At 38.1% G+C, this 22,062-nt stretch overlaps 1 protein-coding gene across 12 annotated transcripts in view; it reads right to left on the reverse strand.

Annotated features, from left to right (window-relative positions):
* Nucleotides 1-22,062, reverse strand: part of NEK11 (NIMA related kinase 11) — a 278,190-nt gene that overhangs the window by 171,093 nt on the left and 85,035 nt on the right. For 8 of the 12 annotated variants that reach the window (XM_061421687.1, XM_061421640.1, XM_061421649.1 and 5 more), the window contains 5 exons: nt 19,973-20,037; nt 18,877-19,003; nt 682-831; nt 510-588; nt 48-83 (listed from right to left, as the gene is read on the reverse strand). In XM_061421687.1, the coding sequence (XP_061277671.1) occupies nt 48-83; nt 510-588; nt 682-831; nt 18,877-19,003; nt 19,973-20,037 (457 nt within the window). The remainder of the gene's footprint in view (nt 1-47; nt 84-509; nt 589-681; nt 832-18,876; nt 19,004-19,972; nt 20,038-22,062) is intronic. The other 4 variants (XM_061421659.1, XM_061421712.1, XM_061421669.1 and 1 more) reach the window with 3 other exon arrangements.

A 22,062-nucleotide genomic window follows, 5' to 3' on the forward strand; every position in this document is an offset into this window, starting at 1 on the left:
AACAAAAACAAAACCTCCTGAAAGGATATCATTTTCTGTTTTCTTACCATTGAAGGCAGATTCTCTGCATCAGAATGTCTAATCTACAGGAAAACAAAATAAACTCAGCTAAGCAATAAAAAGTATTATTAGGATACAAAATAAAGGAGTAGAATAATAAAGGCCTAATGAAACCTTCAGATTTTGCATCATTAGTAGAACATTGCTATACTGGCAGGAATACACTTACAAAGTATCGAGAAAAGATTTGTGAGTCAAGAGTTCTTAAGGACGGATATTGCTGTTAGGGAGAAAATTACAATTCTAACTTCTCATATCTGGGGCACCAGGGAACTGGAGTCCATATACCTACTTTGGCAAAGAGACTGACTACTAACAATTTCCCCCAGCTTTTAAAATATTTCTTGTTTCTTCTTTCTGACTGATTCTTTAATGCAGCACATCTTCAAGTCCTAGAAGATATATAAATGCTAATATGTACTTCCCAGTATCCCTTTCATTTTAAATACCTGTAGTTGTTCATCTATGTAAGGAAGTTTTAGAATTTCTATTGCAGATGGTCTCAATGAAGGACTCTTGTTCAACATGCTGTAATGTTTAAAAAGAAGATTATTTTTCAAGTGAACTAAAATGTAAGCACAATTTAAAATTGTTTATGCAGCAATACATTTCTTTCCATACCTTTCCATAATGGCATTCAGCTGTCTTGGGTATCTCTCAGGGAGAGAAGGAGTGTCTCCTTCAACAATTTTTAAAACAATGGATAAGAAATTGGAGCCAGTGAATGCATGATTCATGCAGCACATCTCATACAAAATGCATGCCAGGGACCTGAAGACACAGTCAAAGAATCTGAATGAGGAATAAATATCCTCTTTTAAATTTGATCATCATACAAAGTACAAAACCTCAGATGTGCTAGGGCACTGGATGTGAGGCACTAACATACACTTTGTTTTCTACTTAAATACATGTTTATTAAAAAAAAAAAAAAAGGAAAAACTGAAAGAAGAAAGCACAAAATGCAAGTTTGAATGAACACCTTTTGTCAGAGGAGAGCAAACAATCCAACAGGAATATGCCTATACAGAGTAGGGACTCAATAAATATTTGATAAAGGTAGTAAGGAATCTTTGAATTAACCTCTTTGAAGGAAAAATAAAATGCAGATAAAAACTGTCTTCCTAAGGCAGTTCAGTTAGTGTTATATATGCAAAATGAAATTTAAATTTATTAGCCTAGCCTTCCCTCTAATGTGTGCCCAAGAATTTTGAAAAGGAAGCTGATATCTTTATTAGTTTTCTAAATAGAATCCATTTGCAAATAGGGTGGGAGAGTGGTTGCCTGCAGCTCATATTAATGTGCATAAATTCTCCCTTCAGGAATATGAAACAGAATATTAAGGTTCTAGATCAGTCCAACAGTAATTTGTAATAACTATGCAAATCACTCATCTCTAAACCAGTAGAAAAATATTTTAAATAATCTACATCATTAAGAAAACTAAGGGGAAATTTCTGCCTGAACTTAGTGTTAGGAAAGAATTTTTCTCCTGAATAATGGGTTAATTTTACCTTCTGGGTATTTTTAATTATATAACTAGCCAGGTCTCCCTTTTCTTATTAGTTGTTTGAAAGATCAGAAATAAATTTGCCACTGACCTTGTGTACCTGTGTTTTATGTAACTTCAAACATAAAAGGCAAAGTATATTATCAATATATACATACATACATGAATACTGTCTTTTTAACCATTTTGTGGGTGTTTAACAAAATGTGCATTTGTAAGAAAATCCTGGATGCATACATTGAAAATGTTTGTTCCAGTAAATAATAACACTAAAAATTTTTAAATGATTGGTACGTTACATATTACAAAGCGCTTTCATACAGATCTCAACAGAGCCTCATAATTTCCCAGTGAAATAGAGCCAATAACATATTTTCCCCCTTTTTGACATGATGAAACTGGCTCAGAGAAGTTAAATGATTTGGTTTAAGTTAAACTGACTCTTGAGTTAAGTATTTTTCTTTTCAAATCTGAGACTATTCCCATTATAGAACACTAGAAATAAGAGGCGGAGAAGGCAATGGCACCCCACTTCAGTACTTTTGCCTGCCTGGAGGAGCCTGGTGGGCTGCAGTCCATGGGGTCACTAAGAGTCGGACACGAATGAGCAACTTCACTTTCACTTTTCACTTTCATGCACTGGAGAAGGAAATGGCAACCCACTCCAGTGTTCTTGCCTGGAGAATCCCAGGGACGGGGGAGCCTGGTGGAGCCTGGTGGGCTGCTGTCTATGGGGTCGCACAGAGTCGGACACGACTGAAGTGACTTAGCAGCAGCATTAGCAGCAGAGTTACCACCAGAAGAATGGTAAAACAATGTATAACTGACAAGTGTAAAACTAACCAGTTACTAGAGGGAAAAAAATCAAACAATAAAAATTAAATTAAAACCAAAAAAGCAAGAAAGGACAAAAGAACATAAAACAAGTGAGATGTGAAGATTAAAAAGAAGACAAACTGTCATTAAGCATTTCAACATGATTATGGATATCAAAAAGGTCAAAAGACACTACAAACTACCAGAATTAACAATTGAATTAAGCAAGGTTGTTGGATACAAAGGTCATTTCTATAAGCCTGAGATAAATTTTAAAACAAAATTTTAAATGTCCTTTACATTAACATCACAAAATGTCAAATATGTAGGAATAAATTAAACACAACATGTGCAAGACCCTTCACTATAGCCTTAGTACTCTGCTGAGAGAAATTAAAAAAAAAAGGAGGGATAAATTCACACTTTTGGATTGGGACATTCAATATTCTGAAGATATCAATTTTCCCCAGAACATCTATAGATCTAATGCAATATAAATCCAAATCCTAGCAGACTTTTTTGTAGCTGACTCTAAAGTTTACATGGAATTACAAAAGGAAAAGGGTAGCCAAGGCAATTGAAGATGAATAAGTTTGGAGGTTCTGTATTACCAAACAGCAAGATTATTATGAAGTTACATTTCTTATGAAAGTATGATACTGGCGAGGAAGAAAAAAATATAGCAGTGGAACAAAATACAGATCAAACCAGATCTACACATAGTCAACTAGTTGACTAATGCAAAGATAAACTGCACTGTGGTAGAGAGAAAGATGATCTTTTTAATAAATTATGCTAGGACAGTTGAACATCCATATGGAAAATATTATATACGAATGCCTCTCTCACATCATATTCAAGCACAAAAACCAATTAAAGGTGGGTCTAAATGAAAATAGAGTCATAAAAGAGAAAACAGGTAAACATCTGCCTGATCTTGGTGTAAGTAAAGATTTTTTTAAGTAAAATGCAAAAAGCATGAACAATAAAGTTAGGGACTGATAAATGGACTTCATTAAAATTATAAACATCTATTCACAAAGTCAAATCTGGGTTTCATGAAGACATAATTCTACCTGAGTCATACTTGACGAATGTATTGGGGTTATAAAAAGATGAGGAACTATCTGGCTAGATAGACCATGGAACAATTAGATTTAGAGGACAACTCGGTAATCAATTTTGATGCAAAACTACTCCTTTTTTTTGGAAATCCTCTCAGCTACACTGAATGCATGCTGCTTTCCATTTACCTATTTTATTTTGAGCTACTGATATTGGCTGTGCTGCAGCACACGGAGACTTCGGGATAGCATATTCAAAAGCAGAGACATTACTTTGCCAACAAAGGTCCGTCTAGTCAAGGCTATGGTTTTTCCTGTGGTCATGTATGGATGTGAGAGTTGGACTCTGAAGAAGGCTGAGCGCCGAAGAATTGATGCTTTTGAACTGTGGTGTTGGAGAAGACTCTTGAGAGTCCCTTGGACTGCAAGGAGATCCAACCAGTCCATTCTGAAAGAGATCAGCCCTGGGATTTCTTTGGAAGGAATGATGCTAAAGCGGAAACTCCAGTACTTTGGCCACCTCATGAGAAGAGTTGACTCATTGGAAAAGACTCTGATGCTGGGAGGGATTGGGGGCAGGAGGAGAAGGGGATGACAGAGGATGAGATGGCTGGATGGCATCACTGACTCGATGGACATGAGTCTGGGTGAACTTCGGGAGTTGGTGATGGACAGGGAGGCCTGGCCTGCTGTGATTCATGAGGTCGCAAAGAGTCGGACACGACTGAGCTACTGAACTGAACTGAACTGAACTTGTGGAAAGGGATCTGCTATGGTCCCAGTGCACCTATCTGGGACGGGAGCCAGTAAATGAAATATGAGACAATATGATCGTAGAAACTTTGATGACATTTGGGGCAAAAGATTTTTTGATTATCCTGTACCAGTTTTACAATCCATCTACTATGTATACTTTGTATTCTAATGACTATACATATATGTAGCTATATGTCTATGTTTTAATTTTCTCCAGTTTACAACCAGGCATATCTACATGGGAATAATTACATTATCTCAAACTCATCACTTCTATCCTTTCTGAAAGCTTTTCTCTTATTTGACTCCCAGGTCTTAAATATGGCAATGCAACAGCAGGGAAGGGTCAGGGGCCAGGAGATGAGTTGAAAAAAACAAGAGATATATTTTACTTAGAAGTCTGCAACTTGCATTCCTTCCCCCACCCCCACCCCCTGCAAAATACAGCCAACTATGAAGAAGTAAACAAATACATCCCTGAGGGGGTGAATGTGGCAGTGAAAAGGAAGACTGGGATCAGGTGTATGAAGCAAATTATACCTGAATTCCATAAACTTGCCATCTGTCCAAATCGACCAGAACTGCCCAGAGGATTTCTGAAGCACAGATTGATAATGAATTGCAAATGTAACTCTGACTTTGTCTTGTCTCAAGATGAATAAATTTTACTCTTTGAAATTTGCCCTGATTCTGCAGAGAAGAGCCTACCCCACAGTGGTGCATGACTTTAGTGATGGAAATTTTACTGATCTTCTAGATAATATGTTTACTTGGTATAAGCAAGGACTACCCTAACATATCCATCTGGAAAAGAGTATATATAATTTAAGCAGCTGAATAAGTAGAGTAATAGAAATTGAATACAAGTATAGCAGGTTTTGCTTTAATATGTTACCCTAAACAAGTCTTTAGTGTAGTAATGTTGAAAATCAACATAAACTCAGTCAATATGATGAATGTCTCTGGGGCTGCTTGAACAAATTTTAAGAAGTATATATTAATAACTACTATCTCTTAAGGGCCAATCATATCCCAGAATCTGTAGTGGTTCTTCCCAAGCTTTAATGTGCATACAAATCTCCCAGGGAATTTGTTAGAATGCTAGGTCTGAGTACTTGGGGAGAAATGGTGGTTACATTGGGAGCATAGTTTCCGTATCTTCCTTGAATCCTCATGTAAAACAGAGCAGCTAGATAGCAAAACTTAAAACCAGGGCCAACATTTTCAACAAAGTTAGGTGACAAAGTATCTCCTTGAGCCTCAAGGTACAAGTATATGGAGACAAATCACAATTGCCACGTGACCTGCATAATGTCAGCATCTGTGTGAGAAGCAGCAGAGTCAATGGAGTGAGTGACTGAGAGACAAAACAACAAAAGACCCTCAAAACAGTCAACAGGTACTCCCTGAAAAGCACAGGGGGCCAATCTAAGAACAGCAGCTAAAACTCATAGGGGTTCTGCCCAATCCAAAATCAGAGGGAATGCGAGAAACCCCAGGGTAAGGCCTAAAGGGACTGCAGCAGGAAGATCACAGGGCAGAGGGGAAACAAAAGGGAAAGATTTTTTGATCGTTAGCTGTTCTTGGGGTCATGGTCATAGACTCCACACAAACCATAAAGTCTGGGAAATAAACATGTGTAGCGTTCAAAGCTGGGTCGAGAAGTGGGTTGGCAACCATGATGAAAGCATCTTTCCAATGCCAACTGTTACTCAGCCCCTCGCTGCACAGAGGCTGCTTGTAGCAGCAGCATGCCTTGCTCATGTGACATAAGAGACTTCACATGTTGGAATCTAAAGAAGGGTACAAATGAACTTATTTACAAGACAGAAATAAAGTTACAGATGTAGAAAACAAATTTACAGTTACCAGAGGGTAAGGGGAGGAGGGGTAAATTGGAATTGGGGGATTGACATACACATGCTACTATATATAAAACAGATAATAATAAGAACCTGCTGTATAACACCGGAAACTCTGCCCAATGCTCTGTAATGACCCATATGGGAGAAGAATCTAAAAAAGAGTAGGTATATGTATATGTACAACCTAGACAGTGTATTAAAAAGCAGAAACATCACTTTGCTGACAAAAGTCCATCTAGTCAAAGCTATGGTTTTTCCAGTGGTCAAGTATGGATGTGAGAGTTGGACCATAAAGAAGGCTGAGCACCGAAGAATTGATTCTTTTGAATTGTGGTGCTGGAATAGACTCTTGAGAGTCCCTTGGACTTCAAGGAGATCAAACCAGTCAACATTAAAGGAAATCAACCCTGAATATTCATTGGAAGAACTGATGCTGAAGCTGAAGTTCTAATACCTTGGTCACCTGATGTGAAGAGCTGACTCATTGGAAAAGACCCTGATGCCGGGAAAGATTGAAGGCAAAAGGAGAAGGGGGCGGCAGAGGATGATATGGTTAGATAGCATCACTGACTCTATGGACATGAATCTGAGCAAATTCCGGGAGATGGTGAAGGACAGAGGAGCCTGGCATGCTACAGTCCATGGGGTCTCTAAGAATCAGATATGACTTAGCAACTGAACAACAACGACAAAAATAAATGATTCACTTTGCTGTACACAAGAAACTAACATAACATTGTAAATCAACCACACTCCAATAAAATTCTTTTTTAAAAAAAGATACTTTACACTTTGAGCAAATGGTTGTGTTCCAATGGCTTTCATCATCTTTGATAGTCTCCAGAGGCTCTTTTAAGATGGCCTTAGCCTTAGGACTTCCTGGTGGTTCAGTGGTTAAGAATCTGCCTTGCAGTGCAGCGGGGACGCAGGTTCCATCCTTGGTTAGGGAACTCAAATTCCACATGTCACACAGCAAATAAATCTCGTGCCACAGCTACTGAGCTCTCCTGCCACAACTACAGAATAATCCATGCACAGAAATGAAAGATCTCGCATGCCCCTGCTCTTTCTCTAAGCACTAGACAGGCTCATTTCAGACAGGACACAGCCTGGGTCCTGGACCTGTGACACTGGAGCAGGAGCAGAGCAGGCTTGCAACCTGGAGCAGAGGCTCAGGCCACCTGTAGTTCTCTCGTAATGTGAAGAAGAAATACATTTTATAAGTACCTCAGAGATTTTTGGAGCTCTTTGTTATTTCAGCAAAACCAACTTGTACACCATCCCGTCATGTAACAGTCTTCAGCAGCTTCTCATCCCACAGAAAGTAAAATCCAAGGTCCTCACTATGGTCATTCACCACAGGAACCCTGACTGCCTTTTCAGCCACGTGGATTTATTGCACATCCCCTCCCCCCGCCCTGCCACACACACACTCACACACTCACACTTTGTCCTCAGCTAGCCGGAGGACACTGAGCAGAGCTTCCCTTTGGAAGGACTATACTTCCATGTCCTTATAGTGCTCTCAGGGGCTTTCAGGAGTCAGAGAAGGCCCAGGTCACTTGCAACTACTTTCAAATTCTCAGTATATTTTGAAAATGAAAAAACACCAAAATGGAGTTTGAAAAATTAGATTTTGAAAATTTTACATCGAATAAATTAACACTGCAGCCTACTTCCATGCAGGTCCACCCCTCTTCCCCCAGTGGACACCCCCCTCCTTCAGTCATGGGCACTGGATCTTTCTGCCTGAAAGGCATTTTGTCAGACTTTTCTCTATCCTTCCCATCCTAAAGAGCAGCATCCACTCTCTGAGACTGCAGCTGATGCTCTGCACACTCACCCTGGCTCACCCCTTTTACATCAGAGCCTTGTGCATATGGCAGTTTATGTCTGCCAATCTTTTGAAGACAAAGTCTAGAACTTTCATGTTTATCTTGATCTTTCTTTCTGTTGGTGATTACCTCATGGGCAAGACAGAGTAAGGCTAAGGGAGCTGGACATCCTGGTAAACTGGCTTCTGGATGGCAAGGGAAGCCCTAACTTGAAGCATTTATTGGTTTCTGTGAGGTTCAGAAGAGATGTGGATAGTGGAGTCTTGTGAGCTGGTCTGAGCTGGCTCCTATACACCACTGAATTATGGGAGGGATGGCAAGATGGTGCTGGAGTGAGAAGGTGGTCCAAGGCTGGGGCGAGCAGGAGAAGAGGAGTCAGGAAGAACGGAGGGAGGGTCTGAGGCACACAGAGAAGCTGCGGATCCAGCTTCTCAGCCGAGGCCCAGGTTCTTGGGCTCCATCCATCAAACGCACCGGCAAGCAGTACCAGACTGCCCGGCTGCACGAGCCGCTTCTCTTCAGTCACTTCTTAAACTTCTTAAATAAGGAAAATGAACAGTATCGGCTTGTTATAATGGAGACCCGGACCAGGAGCTGAGTCTCAACTCCGCTTTACTGTCCTCCTGACAAAGCCTATTCTAGTCACCACTAAAAATAATAAAGCACCTCATAACCTAGTGCCTTCAAACAATAATAGTAATTCTGCTCATGAATTTATTCTCTCAGAAATTGACAAAGACAGCTTGAATCTTCTTTCCATGGCATTTTCTGGGCAAGCTCAGTTGAGGTTGGAAGATCCATTTCCAAGTCACTCACATGACTGGCTGATAGGTGTTGGCCATCATTTAGAAGCTCGGTCAGGGCTAAAGGCCAGAGGTCTTGATTCCTTACACTAGACTTCCAGTGTGCTATGCACAGGCTTTCTCACAGCACAGCAGCTGAATTCCAAGAGCAAAGATCTCAAGAGAATCAGACAGAAACAGTGTCATCTTCTGTGACCCAGACTCAGAAGTCACATAATATCAGTTCACAGTCAATAAATCCCTTTATTCACTTATCAAATAAACAAGCAAATAACAAGCCCAGAGAAAGGGCAGTGAGAAGAGTTGATACAATATATTATCTAAAATATCCAGTTTTCCTGAAGAATTTCCTGTGTATCCACTTCCATCCCCTTTAGACTCTTGGTGGCAAGATCCGCCATAACACAGCAATGGGCAGAGATGTGTTCGGTGATTCTTATATGCCTTGCTGACAGGAGAAATTGTGCCTTGAATATTTTCCTGTAGCTTCCACTCATGTAGTCCTTGGCCAGCTCATACAAGCTAAGGTGCATGTTGATGCGTGGATTAAGAAACCGCAAGCAAGGGGAACCACTGATGTCTCTGAATTTTTTAGCCTAAGAATTTAAAGTTGTTGAACTAAATGGAAAACTCTGATATTTCCCTTGTTGTTTTTACAAATGAATTCCAGTCATTCTGAAGCATTTTTCAGGGTAGGCTATCGGAACCATTCCAACTTGTGTGTCAACAATCTTCTTGAAGTTGAGCTAGAACAGAAGTTTCATATCCACGTTGTAACTCATGTCCGTAAGAGTGACTGGTGTGAATCCTTGTATCTCATTGCTTTAATTCACACTTCTTGGTTTACTAGTAAATTGAACTTCTCTTCACCAAATGGAGTTTTAAAGTCCTTTTCTGGCAACTTCCCATCCATATCCTTTGTTGATTTTAGAAGGAGGAACTCCTTAGCTTTGCCGTTGTGCTGTTGCTGTTGTCTCGGTAGTTCATTTGTAAGAATTTTTGGATCTGCTAGACTTTGACATTGCCTTATAGATATGTCTCAAAAACTTTATGTTTCATCAGTTCAGTTCAGTTCAGTTCAGTCTCTCAGTCGTGTCTGACTCTTTGTGACCCCATGAATCGCAGCACGCCAGGCCTCCCTGTCCATCACCAACTCCCGGAGTTCACTCAGACTCACGTCCATCAAGTCAGTGATGCCATCCAGCCATCTCATCCTCTGTCGTCACCTTCTCCTCCTGCCCCCAATCCCTCCCAGCATCAGAGTCTTTTCCAATGAGTCAACTCTTCTCATGAGGTGGCCAAAGTACTGGAGTTTCCGCTTTAGCATCATTCTTTCCAAAGATCATACATATTGTAATATATATCTGAAAGTTCTTTATTTCTCTCACTGAAGCTTAACTCCCCTCCTGTTATGTGTGGGCTGGACTTAGTGACTCTCTTCTAATAAACAGAGAATAGAAAGTAGAATAGAAATGGAAAAGCAATAACTTTATGGTGGAGAAAACTGGCAGACATCAATTAACCTAGTGACCAAAGCTGATGTCACCAGTATTAAGTCATGCTGACATCACACTTCTCCTGATAAAACTGTGATGAGACAGACACATCACTTTTATGGTATTCTTACAAAAATTGGTTTTTCCCCCAAACCCCATTGAATCAAGAGAAAATACTGGCCAAATCCAAACTGAATAACTTTTTATAAAATACCTGACCAGTATTCTTCAAAACCATCAGGAGCAACAAGGACATGTCTGATAAACTTAAAACTTTGATAAACTTAAGAAATGACTGAGTACAGTGTGGAATCTTCAGACATCAGTGAAAAAATGACTTACATTCAAATGAAGTTTAGTTGATAGTAATGTATCAATGATAATTTCTTAGTATTGATAAACGTACAATGATTATATAAGATAACACTGTGTATATGTGTGTGATCAGTCATGTCTGACTCTTTGCAACCCCATGGACAGTATCCCACTATGCTCCTCTGTCCATGGAATGTTCCAGGCAAGAATACTAGAGTGGGTTGCCATTTCCTTCTGCAGGGGATCTTCCTGACCCAGGACTGAACCCACGTCTCTTGCATCTCCTGTATTGGCAGGCGGATTCTTTACCACCGTACTACCTGAGAAGCCCCAAGATAACACCAGAAAATACAAATTTTAGAATTTTTGTTCTATTATGTGAAAAATACCATCGAAATTTTGATAGCAATTGCACTGTATCTGTAGATTGCTTTGAGTAGGATGGACATTTTAAAAATATTATTTTTTTCTAACCCATGAGCACAAAATATCCTTCTATTTGTTTCTCTTCAACTTCTTTCATTAACATCATAGTTCTCAGTGTACAGGTCTTTCACTCCTTGGTTAATAAAAGTGTGGGCATCTTTGTCTTGTTCTTGATTGTAAAGGAAAATCTTTCAGCTTTCCATGATTGTGTATGAACATGATATTAGCTATGGGCCTGTCATATAAGCCCTTTATTATGTTGAAGTATGGTCCCTCTATACTCATTGTGTTGAGTGATTTTATTAGAAATGAATGTTGAATTTTGTCAAGTGTATTTTTCTGCATCTATTGAGATGATCATATGATTTTTATCCTTATTTTGGAAATGCAGTGTTTCACATTGACTGATTTGTGGATGTTGAACTATTCTTGCAATCCTAGAATAAATCCCAGTTGATCATGAATAAAAATAAATTAAAAAATTAAAATGTCCAGTTTTCACAAGTTATGAAACATGCAAATAAATAGGAAAAAATGATCCATATAGGAGAAAAACAGCATGCAAGATGAACTACCCAACAGAGCCCAGATGTCAGACTTAACACACAAGGATTTCCAAGTATCCATTTCAAATATGTTCAATGAACTAAAGGAAACAGTATTTAAAGGAATAAAGTATGATAAAATGTCATACAAAATGGAGATTATCAGTTCAGTTCAGTCGCTCAGTCACGTCCAACTCTTGGCGACCCCACGGGCCACCACACGCCAGGCTTCCTTGTCCATCATCAACTCCCAGGCCTTGCTAAAACTCAGGTCCATTGAGTCAGTGATGCCATCCAACTATCTCATCCTCTGTCATCCTCTTCTCCTCCTGCCTTCCATCTTTCCCTGCATCAGGGAATTTTCTGATAAGTTGGCTCTTTGCATCAGGTGGCCAAAGTATTGGAGCTTCAGCTTCAGCATCAGTCCTTCCAATGAATATTCAGGACTGATTTCCTTTAGGACTGACTGGTTGGGTCTCCTTGAAGTCCAAGGTACTCTCAAGAGTCTTATCCAACACTATAGTTCAAAAGCATCAGTTCTTTGGCACTCAGCTTTCTTTATGGTCCAACTATTACATGCATATATGATTACTGGAAAAACCTTAGCTTTGACTAGACAGACCTTTGTCGGCAGAGTAATGTCTCTGCTTGTTAATATGCTGTCTAGATTAGTCACAGGTCTTCTTCCAATGAGCAAGTGTCTTAATTTCACGGCTGCAGTCACCATCTGCCATGATTTTGGAGACCAAAAAAATAAAGTCTCCCACTGTTGCCACTCTTTCCCCAATCTATTTGCTATGAAGTGATGGGACCGGAGGCCATGACTTCATTTTCTGAGTGTTGAGTTTTAAGCCAGCTTTTTCACTCTCCTCTTACATCAAGAGGCTCTTTAGTTCTTCCTTCTTCCATAAAGGTGGTGTCATTTGCATATCTGAGGTTATTGGTATTTCTCCTAGCAATCTTGATTCTAGCTTGTGCTTCATCCAGCTTGGCATTTTTTTTTAATTTTATTTTATTTTTAAACTTTACATAATTGTATTAGTTTTGCCAAATACCAAAATGAATCTGCCACAGGTATACATGTGTTCCCCGTCCTGAACCCTCCTCCCTCCTCCCTCCCCATACCATCCCTCTGGGTCGTCCCAGTGCACTAGCCCCAAGCATCCAGTATCGTGCATCGAACCTGGACTGGCATCTCGTTTCTTACATGATATTTTACATGTTTCAATGTCATTCTCCCAAATCTTCCCACCCTCTCCCTCTCCCAATCAGTGTCTCTTTTGCTGTCTCGTACACAGGGTTATTGTTACCATCTTTCTAAATTCCATATATATGCGTTATTATACTTTATTGGTGTTTTTCCTTCTGGCTTACTTCACTCTGTATAATAGGCTCCAGTTTCATCCACCTCATTAGAACTGATTCAAATGTTTTCTTTTTAATGGCTGAGTAGTACTCCATTGTGTATATGTACCACAGCTTTCTTATCCACTCATCTGCTGATGGACATCTAGGTTGCTTCTATGTCCTGGCTATTATAAACAGTGCTGCGATGAACATTGGGGTACATGTGTCTCTTTCCCTTCTGGTTTCCTCAGTGTGTATGCCCAGCAGTGGGATTGCTAGATCATAAGGCAGTTCTATTTCCAGTTTTTTAAGGAATCTCCACACTGTTCTCCATAGTGGCTGTACTAGTTTGCATTCCCACCAAGAGTGTAAGAGGGTTCCCTTTTCTCCACACCCTCCCCAGCATTTATTATTTGTAGACTTTTGGATCACAGCCATTCTGACTGGTGTGAAATGGTACCTCATAGTGGTTTTGATTTGCATTTCTCTGATAATGAGTGATGTTGAGCATCTTTTCATGTGTTTGTTAGCCCTCTGTATGTCTTCTTTGGAGAAATGTCTATTTAGTTCTTTGGCTCATCCACGCACATATGGACACCTTATCTTTGACAAAGGAGGCAAGAATATACAATGGATTAAAGACAATCTCTTTAACAAGTGGTGCTGGGAAATCTGGCCAACCACTTGTAAAAGAATGAAACTAGAACACTTTCTAACACCATACACAAAAATAAACTCAAAATGGATTAAAGATCTAAACGTAAGACCAGAAACTATAAAACTCCTAGAGGAGAACATAGGCAAAACACTCTCTGACGTACATCACAGCAGGATCCTCTATGACCCACCTCCCAGAATATTGGAAATAAAAGCAAAAATAAACAAATGTGACCTAATTAACCTTAAAAGCTTCTGCACATCAAAGGAAACTATTAGCAAGGTGAAAAGACAGCCTTCAGAATGGGAGAAAATAATAGCAAATGAAGCAACGGACAAACAACTAATCTCAAAAATATACAAGCAACTCCTACAGCTCAACTCCAGAAAAATAAATGACCCAATCAAAAAATGGGCCAAAGAACTAAACAGCCTGGCATTTTGCATAGTGTACTCTGCATAGAAATTAAATTTAAAAGGTGACAATATACAGCCTCGATGTACTCCTTTCCTGATTTGGAACCAGTCCGTGTTTCAAGTCCAGTTCTAACTGTTGCTTCCTGACCTGCATACAGATTTCTCAAGAGGCAGGTAAGGTGGTCTGGTATTCCCATCTTTGAATAATTTTCCACAGTTCATTGTGATCTATACAATCAAAGGCTTTGGGAAGTCAATAAAGCAGAAATAGATGATTTTCTAGAACTCTTTTGCTTTTTTAATGATCCAGCGGATGTTGGCAATTTGATCTCTCGTTCCTCTGCCTTTTCTAAATCCAGCTTGAACATTTGGAAGTTCTCAGTTCATGTACTGTTGAAGTCTGGCTTGGAGAATTTTGAGCATTACTTTGCTAACATGTGAAGCGAGTTTAATTGTGCGGTAGTTTGAACATTCTTTGGCATTGCCTTTCTTTGGGATTGGAATTAAAACTGACCTTTTCCAGTCCTGTGGCCATTGCTGAGCTTTCCAAATTTGCTGGCATAATGAGTGCAGCACTTTCACATCATCATCTTTTAGGATTTGAAATAGCTCAGTTGGAATTCCATCACCTCTACTACCTTTGTTCGCAGTGATGCTTTAAGGCCCACTTGACTTCCCACTCCAGGATGTCTGATGCTAAATAAGTGATCACACCATCATGGTTATCTGGGTCATGAAGATCTTTTCTATATAGTTCTTCTGTGTGTTCTTGCCACCTCTTAATGTCTTCTGCTTCTGTTAGGTCCATCCCATTTCTGCCCTTTATTGTTCCCATTTTTGCATGAAATGTTCCCTTGGTATCTCTAATTTTCTTGAAGAGATCTCTAGTTTTTCCCATTCTACTGTTTTCCTCTATTTCTTTTTTAATTTATTTATTTATTTTTTGGGAGGCTAATTACTTTACAATATTGTATTGGTTTTGTCATACATTGACATGAATCTGCCATGGGTGTACATGTGTTCTCCATCCTGAACCCCCCCTCCCACCTCCCTCCCCATCCCATCCCTCTGGGTCCTCTATTTCTTTGCATTGATCACCTCAGAAGGCTTTCTTATCTCTCCTTGCTATTCTTTGGAACTTTACATTCAGATGGGCATATCTTTCCTTTCTCCTTTGCCTTTAGCTTCTCTTCTTTTCTCAGCTATTTGTAAGGCCTCCTCAGACAACCATTTTGCCTTTTTGCATTTCTTTTTCTGGGGATTATCTTGATCATTGCCTCTTGTACAAAGTCACGAGTCTCTGTCCACAGTTCTTTAGGCATTCTGTCCATCAAATCTAATCCCTTGAATCTATTTGTCACTTCCACTGTAAAATCACCAGGGATTTGATGTAGGTCATACCTGAAAGGGTGACAATATACAGCCTTGACATACTCCTTTTCCTATTTGGAACCAGTCTGTTGTTCCATGTTCAGTTCTAACTGTTGCTTCCTGACCTGCACATAGGTTTCTCAAGAGGCAGGTCAGGTGGTCTGGTATTCCCATCTCTTTCAGAATTTTTCACAGTTTATTGTGATCCACACAGTCAAAGGCTTTGGCATAGTCAATAAAGCAGAAACAGATGTTTTTCTGGAACTCTCTTGCTTTTTCCATGATCCAGCAGATGTTGGCAATTTGATCTCTGGTTCCTCTGCCTTTTCTAAAACCAGCTTGTACATCTGGAAGTTCACAGTTCACATACTGCTAAAGCCTGGCTTGGAGAATTTTGAGCATTACTTTCCTAGCATGTGAGATGAGTGCAATTGTGGGGTAGTTTGAGCATTCTTTGGCATTGCCTTTCTTTGGGATTGGAATGAAAACTGACCTTTTCCAGTCCTGTGGCCACTGCTGAGTTTTCCAAATTTGCTGGCATATTGAGTGCAGCACTTTCACAGCATCATCTTTCAGGATTTGGAATAGCTCAACTGGAATTCCATCACCTCCACTAGCTATGTTCGTAGCGATGCTTTCTAAGGCCCACTTGACTTCACATTCCAGGATGTCTGGCTCTAGGTGAGTGATCATACCATCATGATTATCTTGGTCATGAGGATCTTTTTTGTACAGTTCTTCTGTGCATTCTTGCCACCTCTTCTTAATATCTTCTGCTTCTGTTAGGTCCACACCATTTCTGTCCTTTATCTGCTTAATTATAGCACCCTTGTTTCTCCTACAAAAACAACCATTCTAACAGCTTCCCTGGTGACTCAGCAGTAAAGAATCTGCCTGCAATGCAGGAGATGTGGGTTCAATCCTGGGTCAGGAAGATCTCCTGCAAAAGGAAATGTCAGCCCATTCCAGTATTCTTGCCTGGAAAATCCCATGGACAGAGAGGCCTAATGGGCTATATAGTCCATGGGAGTTGCAAGAGTTGGACACAATTTAGCAACTAAACTGCTACCACTATCCACAGTTTAAACCAATTTAAAGAGCTAGTCTAGGAACTCAACTCATATATATTTTTCCTGTGGGGGAAAAATCTTCAGCAATAGCTTATACAAATCAGTCATGTTCAAAGTACTGCCCTCAGTGAACCTAATTATCCTAACTTTCTAAATAACTGTTCATAAACTTTTGTAACCTCACTTTTAAGAAAGAGACTTCCTGTACTTGATGGCTGTAAATAAATGAATCCCAAAAGGTTTAGGCAGATTGTAAAAGAAGGATAGTGTTACATATGGGCAAACATTAATAAATGAAAATAATAGCATTATAGTAATAACAATTCTTTAAGCATTATAAATAAATATGTACAGTCATTAGCGCTGAATCTAAACACCTGTTAATTATTCATAAGTGTTTCCAATTCTAACAAAATATCCCACAGTAAACAGAGGCTACAAACTGAGATTCAGTGGAAAAATTCTCAACCTCATTCAATCTAAATTTTCTAGGAGTGTCTCCCAAAGATTACTCATCACACTTATACATCCTTCACTATAATTTATAATTCTCTGTTATTCTTTCCACTTTAGGTTTAGCAATAGACATTTCATTACTAGATAAGCCCATTTGATTCAGATACAACCAAGGTAATCAATAAATTCATAATATGGTGGTTATCCTTAGCTAGAATTTGCTGAGTAGTTAGTAATCTTTGCAAGGAGAGCTGACCTTCTCCTACATTTCTATATTTGGGAGGTGTTAGCTTCTTAAAGTTTTGCCTGAGTCAGATATCATTTTTGTAAGATTGCTAAGATACTATAGCAATACTGTCTGATATTCCTATGATTCTTTATACAACATGAGGAGCAGTTTTTTTCGATAAAAGTTTAATGGAGTCACAACTGAGACAAAAGTGGGTTCCATAGCTTCAGTTTTCTAATGACATCCATCTGATTTGGCAAGCAAATATAGATTCTTGTCGCAAGGAATCAAAAATTACATACAGTTTTCCTGCTATATGTAATTCTAAAGACTTAAATAATGAGCTGCATAAAACAAATCTATTCTCCATTCAAATGACATGATGTAATATCTTCCTGAGATACCATGTAACTATAATCATGAATAAATTTTATATTTGTCTATTTTTAACTGACCATAATAATAATAAATGTGAAGAGAAATTTAGATATGTATCTTGAATTCATTCCAAAGCTCAATATTGATTTTTCTCTAACTGGAGAAAATTACATCAAAAAGAGCAAGAAAATTTCTCCTGAGGAACAGGAATCCTATCACCTTTGATTTTACACCCTAAGGGCTATTACACAGTCATGGGCAAAGAGATGTTCAATAAAGCAAAATTTTAAAAAATTCATTCATAACATATCTTTGTGGGTTTTTATCTGGTTTTGGTTTTTGGAGGGAATCAGGGAAGGAGGTGATTGAGGAAAGATAATAGGTGAATCGGGAAAGACCACCAGGGCAGAAAACAGTTAACAATGAAAAAAAAAAAAACAAAACACTGAAGAACCTAGAAATGCATAATCTCAAGAGTGACTAAAAGGGCAGGATGGATGGGGATCTGCCCTAGGTAGATCTAACTGTAACAGTGTTCTCTCCCATTTGGGAGAGATAAGAACAAAAAAGGAGTAATAACCCTGATGAAAATCCCAACACATAATCCCTATTGTGCTTACTTTTCCCTACCAGAGAAAAGGTAACTTTCTACTTTATCTTCTTTAGAAGAATGAAGTAGGCACAATCTTTAACACTGCTGATAGCTCTGAACTACTTTAGTTGATTTGCATACAATGATTATTTACTTAATTAACAAGCTCTCAGCTAAATTGTCCTTTCAACCCTTAACAAGTTGAAAATTATATAAGATTCCTCTTCAAAGGAAAGGAAATTTTCCCAAATAGGATCTATTGCTAACAACAGAATACAATTTTCCACTTGGTTTCTTGTACTGAGATTTAATCTGGTTCCATGATGAGGAAGGAGAAATTCTTTTGGAACAGAGCTCAAAGAAATCTCAGATGTAGCTATCACTGAAAATCCAGAATTTTTAAAATTTAAGTATCCTTAAAGCTAATAATTTTAGTAAATATTCTTAAAGGCAATAAGAAGACAAAAAATAAAAGAAAGCTACATATTCCCCACAGAGGTGGAAGTTAACCTTAAAAAAAATAAATAAAGCAGAGTGATTAGAATTACAAATGCTTTATGTAATAGGCTAGCAGAAATGTATCAAAATTTAATGTTTATGATACATCAGGAACTTTCCCTTGTGGTTCAAGAAGAAAAAATCTAAGTCAACCAGTTAATCTATGAATAAAGAGAATTTTTGAAATCAATTTAATGAATATATCACATTTCCAACCTAAAAGATCTTCTTTACACTATTCACAGAATAGCTAACATTTAAAAAGGACAAATGAGTGGATGTAGTAAGTAAATGAGCCTAAAAACAAAATGCACTGTATCTCAAGGTAGCAAAATGAATAAGGCGCCTGGAATGGCCCATGCCCACTCACCAGATATCCGACTTTGTGTCATAGCCTTGATGTTTCAGAGCCTCCGGGCTCATATAATGGGGAGTTCCAGTTAAAGTGGTGGCTAGATCACAGGATCCCATTAGGAGTCGAGAAACTCCAAAATCCCCTTGAAATAATAATTAACTTCTATGAATACTTAAAACATGAAAACCAGTACTGTACTGGAAATTAACAACAATGTGTCTAATTTGACAATTTTAATACACAATTATTCATACCATGTTGAAGAAAAAGTTATACATTTTAAATTATATAATATTGGTGAAAAGCTTTAAAAATAAAAGCCTTGTAGGAGAAAGAAGAGTTTGATGATAGGAAAGTGAATTATGTAAGCTAAAACTGCTTTTTTTTCCTGGTATTAGGGAAAACCAACAACTTGAAACAAAAAGATATTTCAAGTCTGAGTAACAACAAACAGAATGATTCTGGAAGCACTGAATATATGATCTGCAATTTTATCTGAGTGAGGGGGGAATTTGTTCTTCATTTACAATAAAGAAAATTTAAATAAAAAACCTGAGACTTTTCAAGAACATGACTATAAAAACTTGAATCCACCAGTTTCAGTATAATTGCTTAATTTGTCTATGGTTTTATGTCTTCCCCTCTAAGAACATCTTACGTGAAGATCAAACAATTCTGTAACTGTTAGGAGTATAGATACAGTTCTAAAGGAGAACTCGCTATATCAACACTTTAATAATCGGTGATAACTCCTAATTGCTTATGATAAAATAAATGTGGGAGTAGGAAAACTATAGTAATCAAACTAGTAAAACAAGTCTAATCATTTGTTAATGGTTAGTGCTTGGCATGGAATAGGAACTCAAAAGACATTTGTTGGATCTACTAATAAATAGCAAATGTTTTATACCTCAGTTTCTATCAGATAATCAGAAACAATTGGTCTTTTTGCTGTTGTTGTTGGGCACAACCAATAAAGCACAAAAATTTAAGAAGTTTGAATAAACCAATGATTATTCTACTACTTTTAGTTACTTTATATTTTAATTTGATAGATAATAATAAAATCTAGAATGCACTCTTTCATGGCATACATATTTTAAAATCTTACCAATTTTAAGTTTATTATTTTTCAGAAATATATTCTTTGATTTCAAATCTCGATGAAGTATCTTCCTACAGAAGGAATAAAAGGATATTCAAATTAATGCAAATATAAAATTTTAAAATCCAAATATAAGTAACATATATGAATGAATGTGAAGTAATTCACACATAAATATACATTCCCAGAGATATATCTTTCAATGTTTGAAAGCTTCAAAGCCACAACATTGTTTAATCTCACTGAGAAAATCAGTTTCAAAACAGATACAGGGAAACATGTAGCTGAAAGAAGTGTGATGTACTTCCAGATTTTATCATGCTTTTATACCCAGTTCACAGAGCAGTTATCACAAAGCTTTATAATCTATTATATACCATATATAATGTATTACATGGTATATATATCATATATGCATAATATATATATTAAATATTATAATCCAATTGTTCACATTTTATATACACGTGGGAAAAATGTTGATGATGGTATTTAATAATAGATAACATTTAAGTAAACAAGCAATGTAAATTATGTCAGTGAAAATTTCATTTCTGAAATTACGAAAACTAGACAACTAGAAAACCTTTGTCTAAAAAAACACCTAAAAATGCTGAGTAAAGTATATGAGTGTCTTCATATATAAACAGCTGAGTCCACAAGAAAATGAGGCAAATCCTTGGGGATTAAGCACAAATAAAACTGAAAATCAGAGGGAGCAATAGGTGCTAATTTCTTAGCAGCCCAAGGAACTCAGAACCCACAGAAGCCAAGACCTTGAGCCCATGTAATGTGGAGAGTTGGAACTAATAGAAATGTATAAAGTCAGAATCCCATATGTGGTCCATATCTTAAGAGAAAATATAATTCAAGAAACACTCATTCACAAGTAAACAAAATCATAAGCTTATCTGTACAGATCTGAACTTTGAGAGGAGGAAAAAAAATATCTCCCTTCATATTTTTTAACCATGTGTCTGCTCACTTACATTTGGAATTCAAATATGCTCTATGGCTCTATGGCTTTAGGACATCCCAACCCAAGAAATTAACATAAAAGTTGGTTCTCTGCTGTTAATAATCTCCTAGGGCATCTGGCAGAAGCAAATGCAAACTGAGTCAGCAGATAATATATAATAAAATTAAACCCCTGAGAAATTTCAGATAACTTAATAGGATACAAACTATAAAATGAATGTATTTCAAATGATTAAAACAATAAAGAATAGAAAACATGAAACAGAAACAGAATACTATCCAAAAAAAGAGATGATGCTGATTTGAAAAACAACCAAATAGAATATCTAGGCAGAAAATGTGATCATGACATAAAAACTCAAGACTGAGACCTCAGCTTTCAACTGTGATGGGATTCCCTGTTGGCTCAGACGGTAAAGCGTCTGCTTGCAATGTGGGAGACTGGGGTTCGATCTCTGGGTCAGGAAGGTCCCCTGGAGAAGGAAATGGCAACCCACTCCAGTACTCTTGCCTGGAAGATCCCATGGATGGAGAAGCCTAGCAGGCTACAGTTCATGAGGTCGCAAAGAGTCGGACACGACTGAGCAACTAACACACTTTCAACTGTGATGAAGTAAGTTTATACCACACTAAATCACCCACCTTCAACAGTTGTACAGAGGACACTGTAAAATTTAAACAATGTAAAGTGTGAGTAAGTTTTTTAAAACAACTCTCTGAAGATATCAGAGATCAGTCAAGGTGAACAAAGGTAGGCAGCACTTAAGGGCCCAGAACCTAAAACAAGGGAGATACATGGAGGTGAGCACTTCCCACAGCATTTTCCTCTGGGGCACGGGCAGAAGCAGAGTGTTGTGGCCAGAGCTTGCAACAGTTTCACTGGGTTTGGAAAACAAAATCCTAGAGCTACAAAGGCAGCCAGGACTCAAGGAGTACATTCTCCAGAGAAAACAGAACAAAAGAAAAGTAAGTCTGACATTCTGAATGGGTTTTAACCTAAGGCACTTGCTGAATCCTAAGAAGCTCAGGGGCAAGACATTTAGGAGAAAGTAGCTGCTAAGAGGCAGAGCTTTCAGCAGATTCACAAAGCTGAGGAGGGGTCTAGGTAAACAACTAAA

The sequence above is a fragment of the Bos javanicus genome, chromosome 1, assembly GCF_032452875.1.
Source record: "Bos javanicus breed banteng chromosome 1, ARS-OSU_banteng_1.0, whole genome shotgun sequence".
Taxonomy (NCBI): domain Eukaryota; kingdom Metazoa; phylum Chordata; class Mammalia; order Artiodactyla; family Bovidae; genus Bos; species Bos javanicus.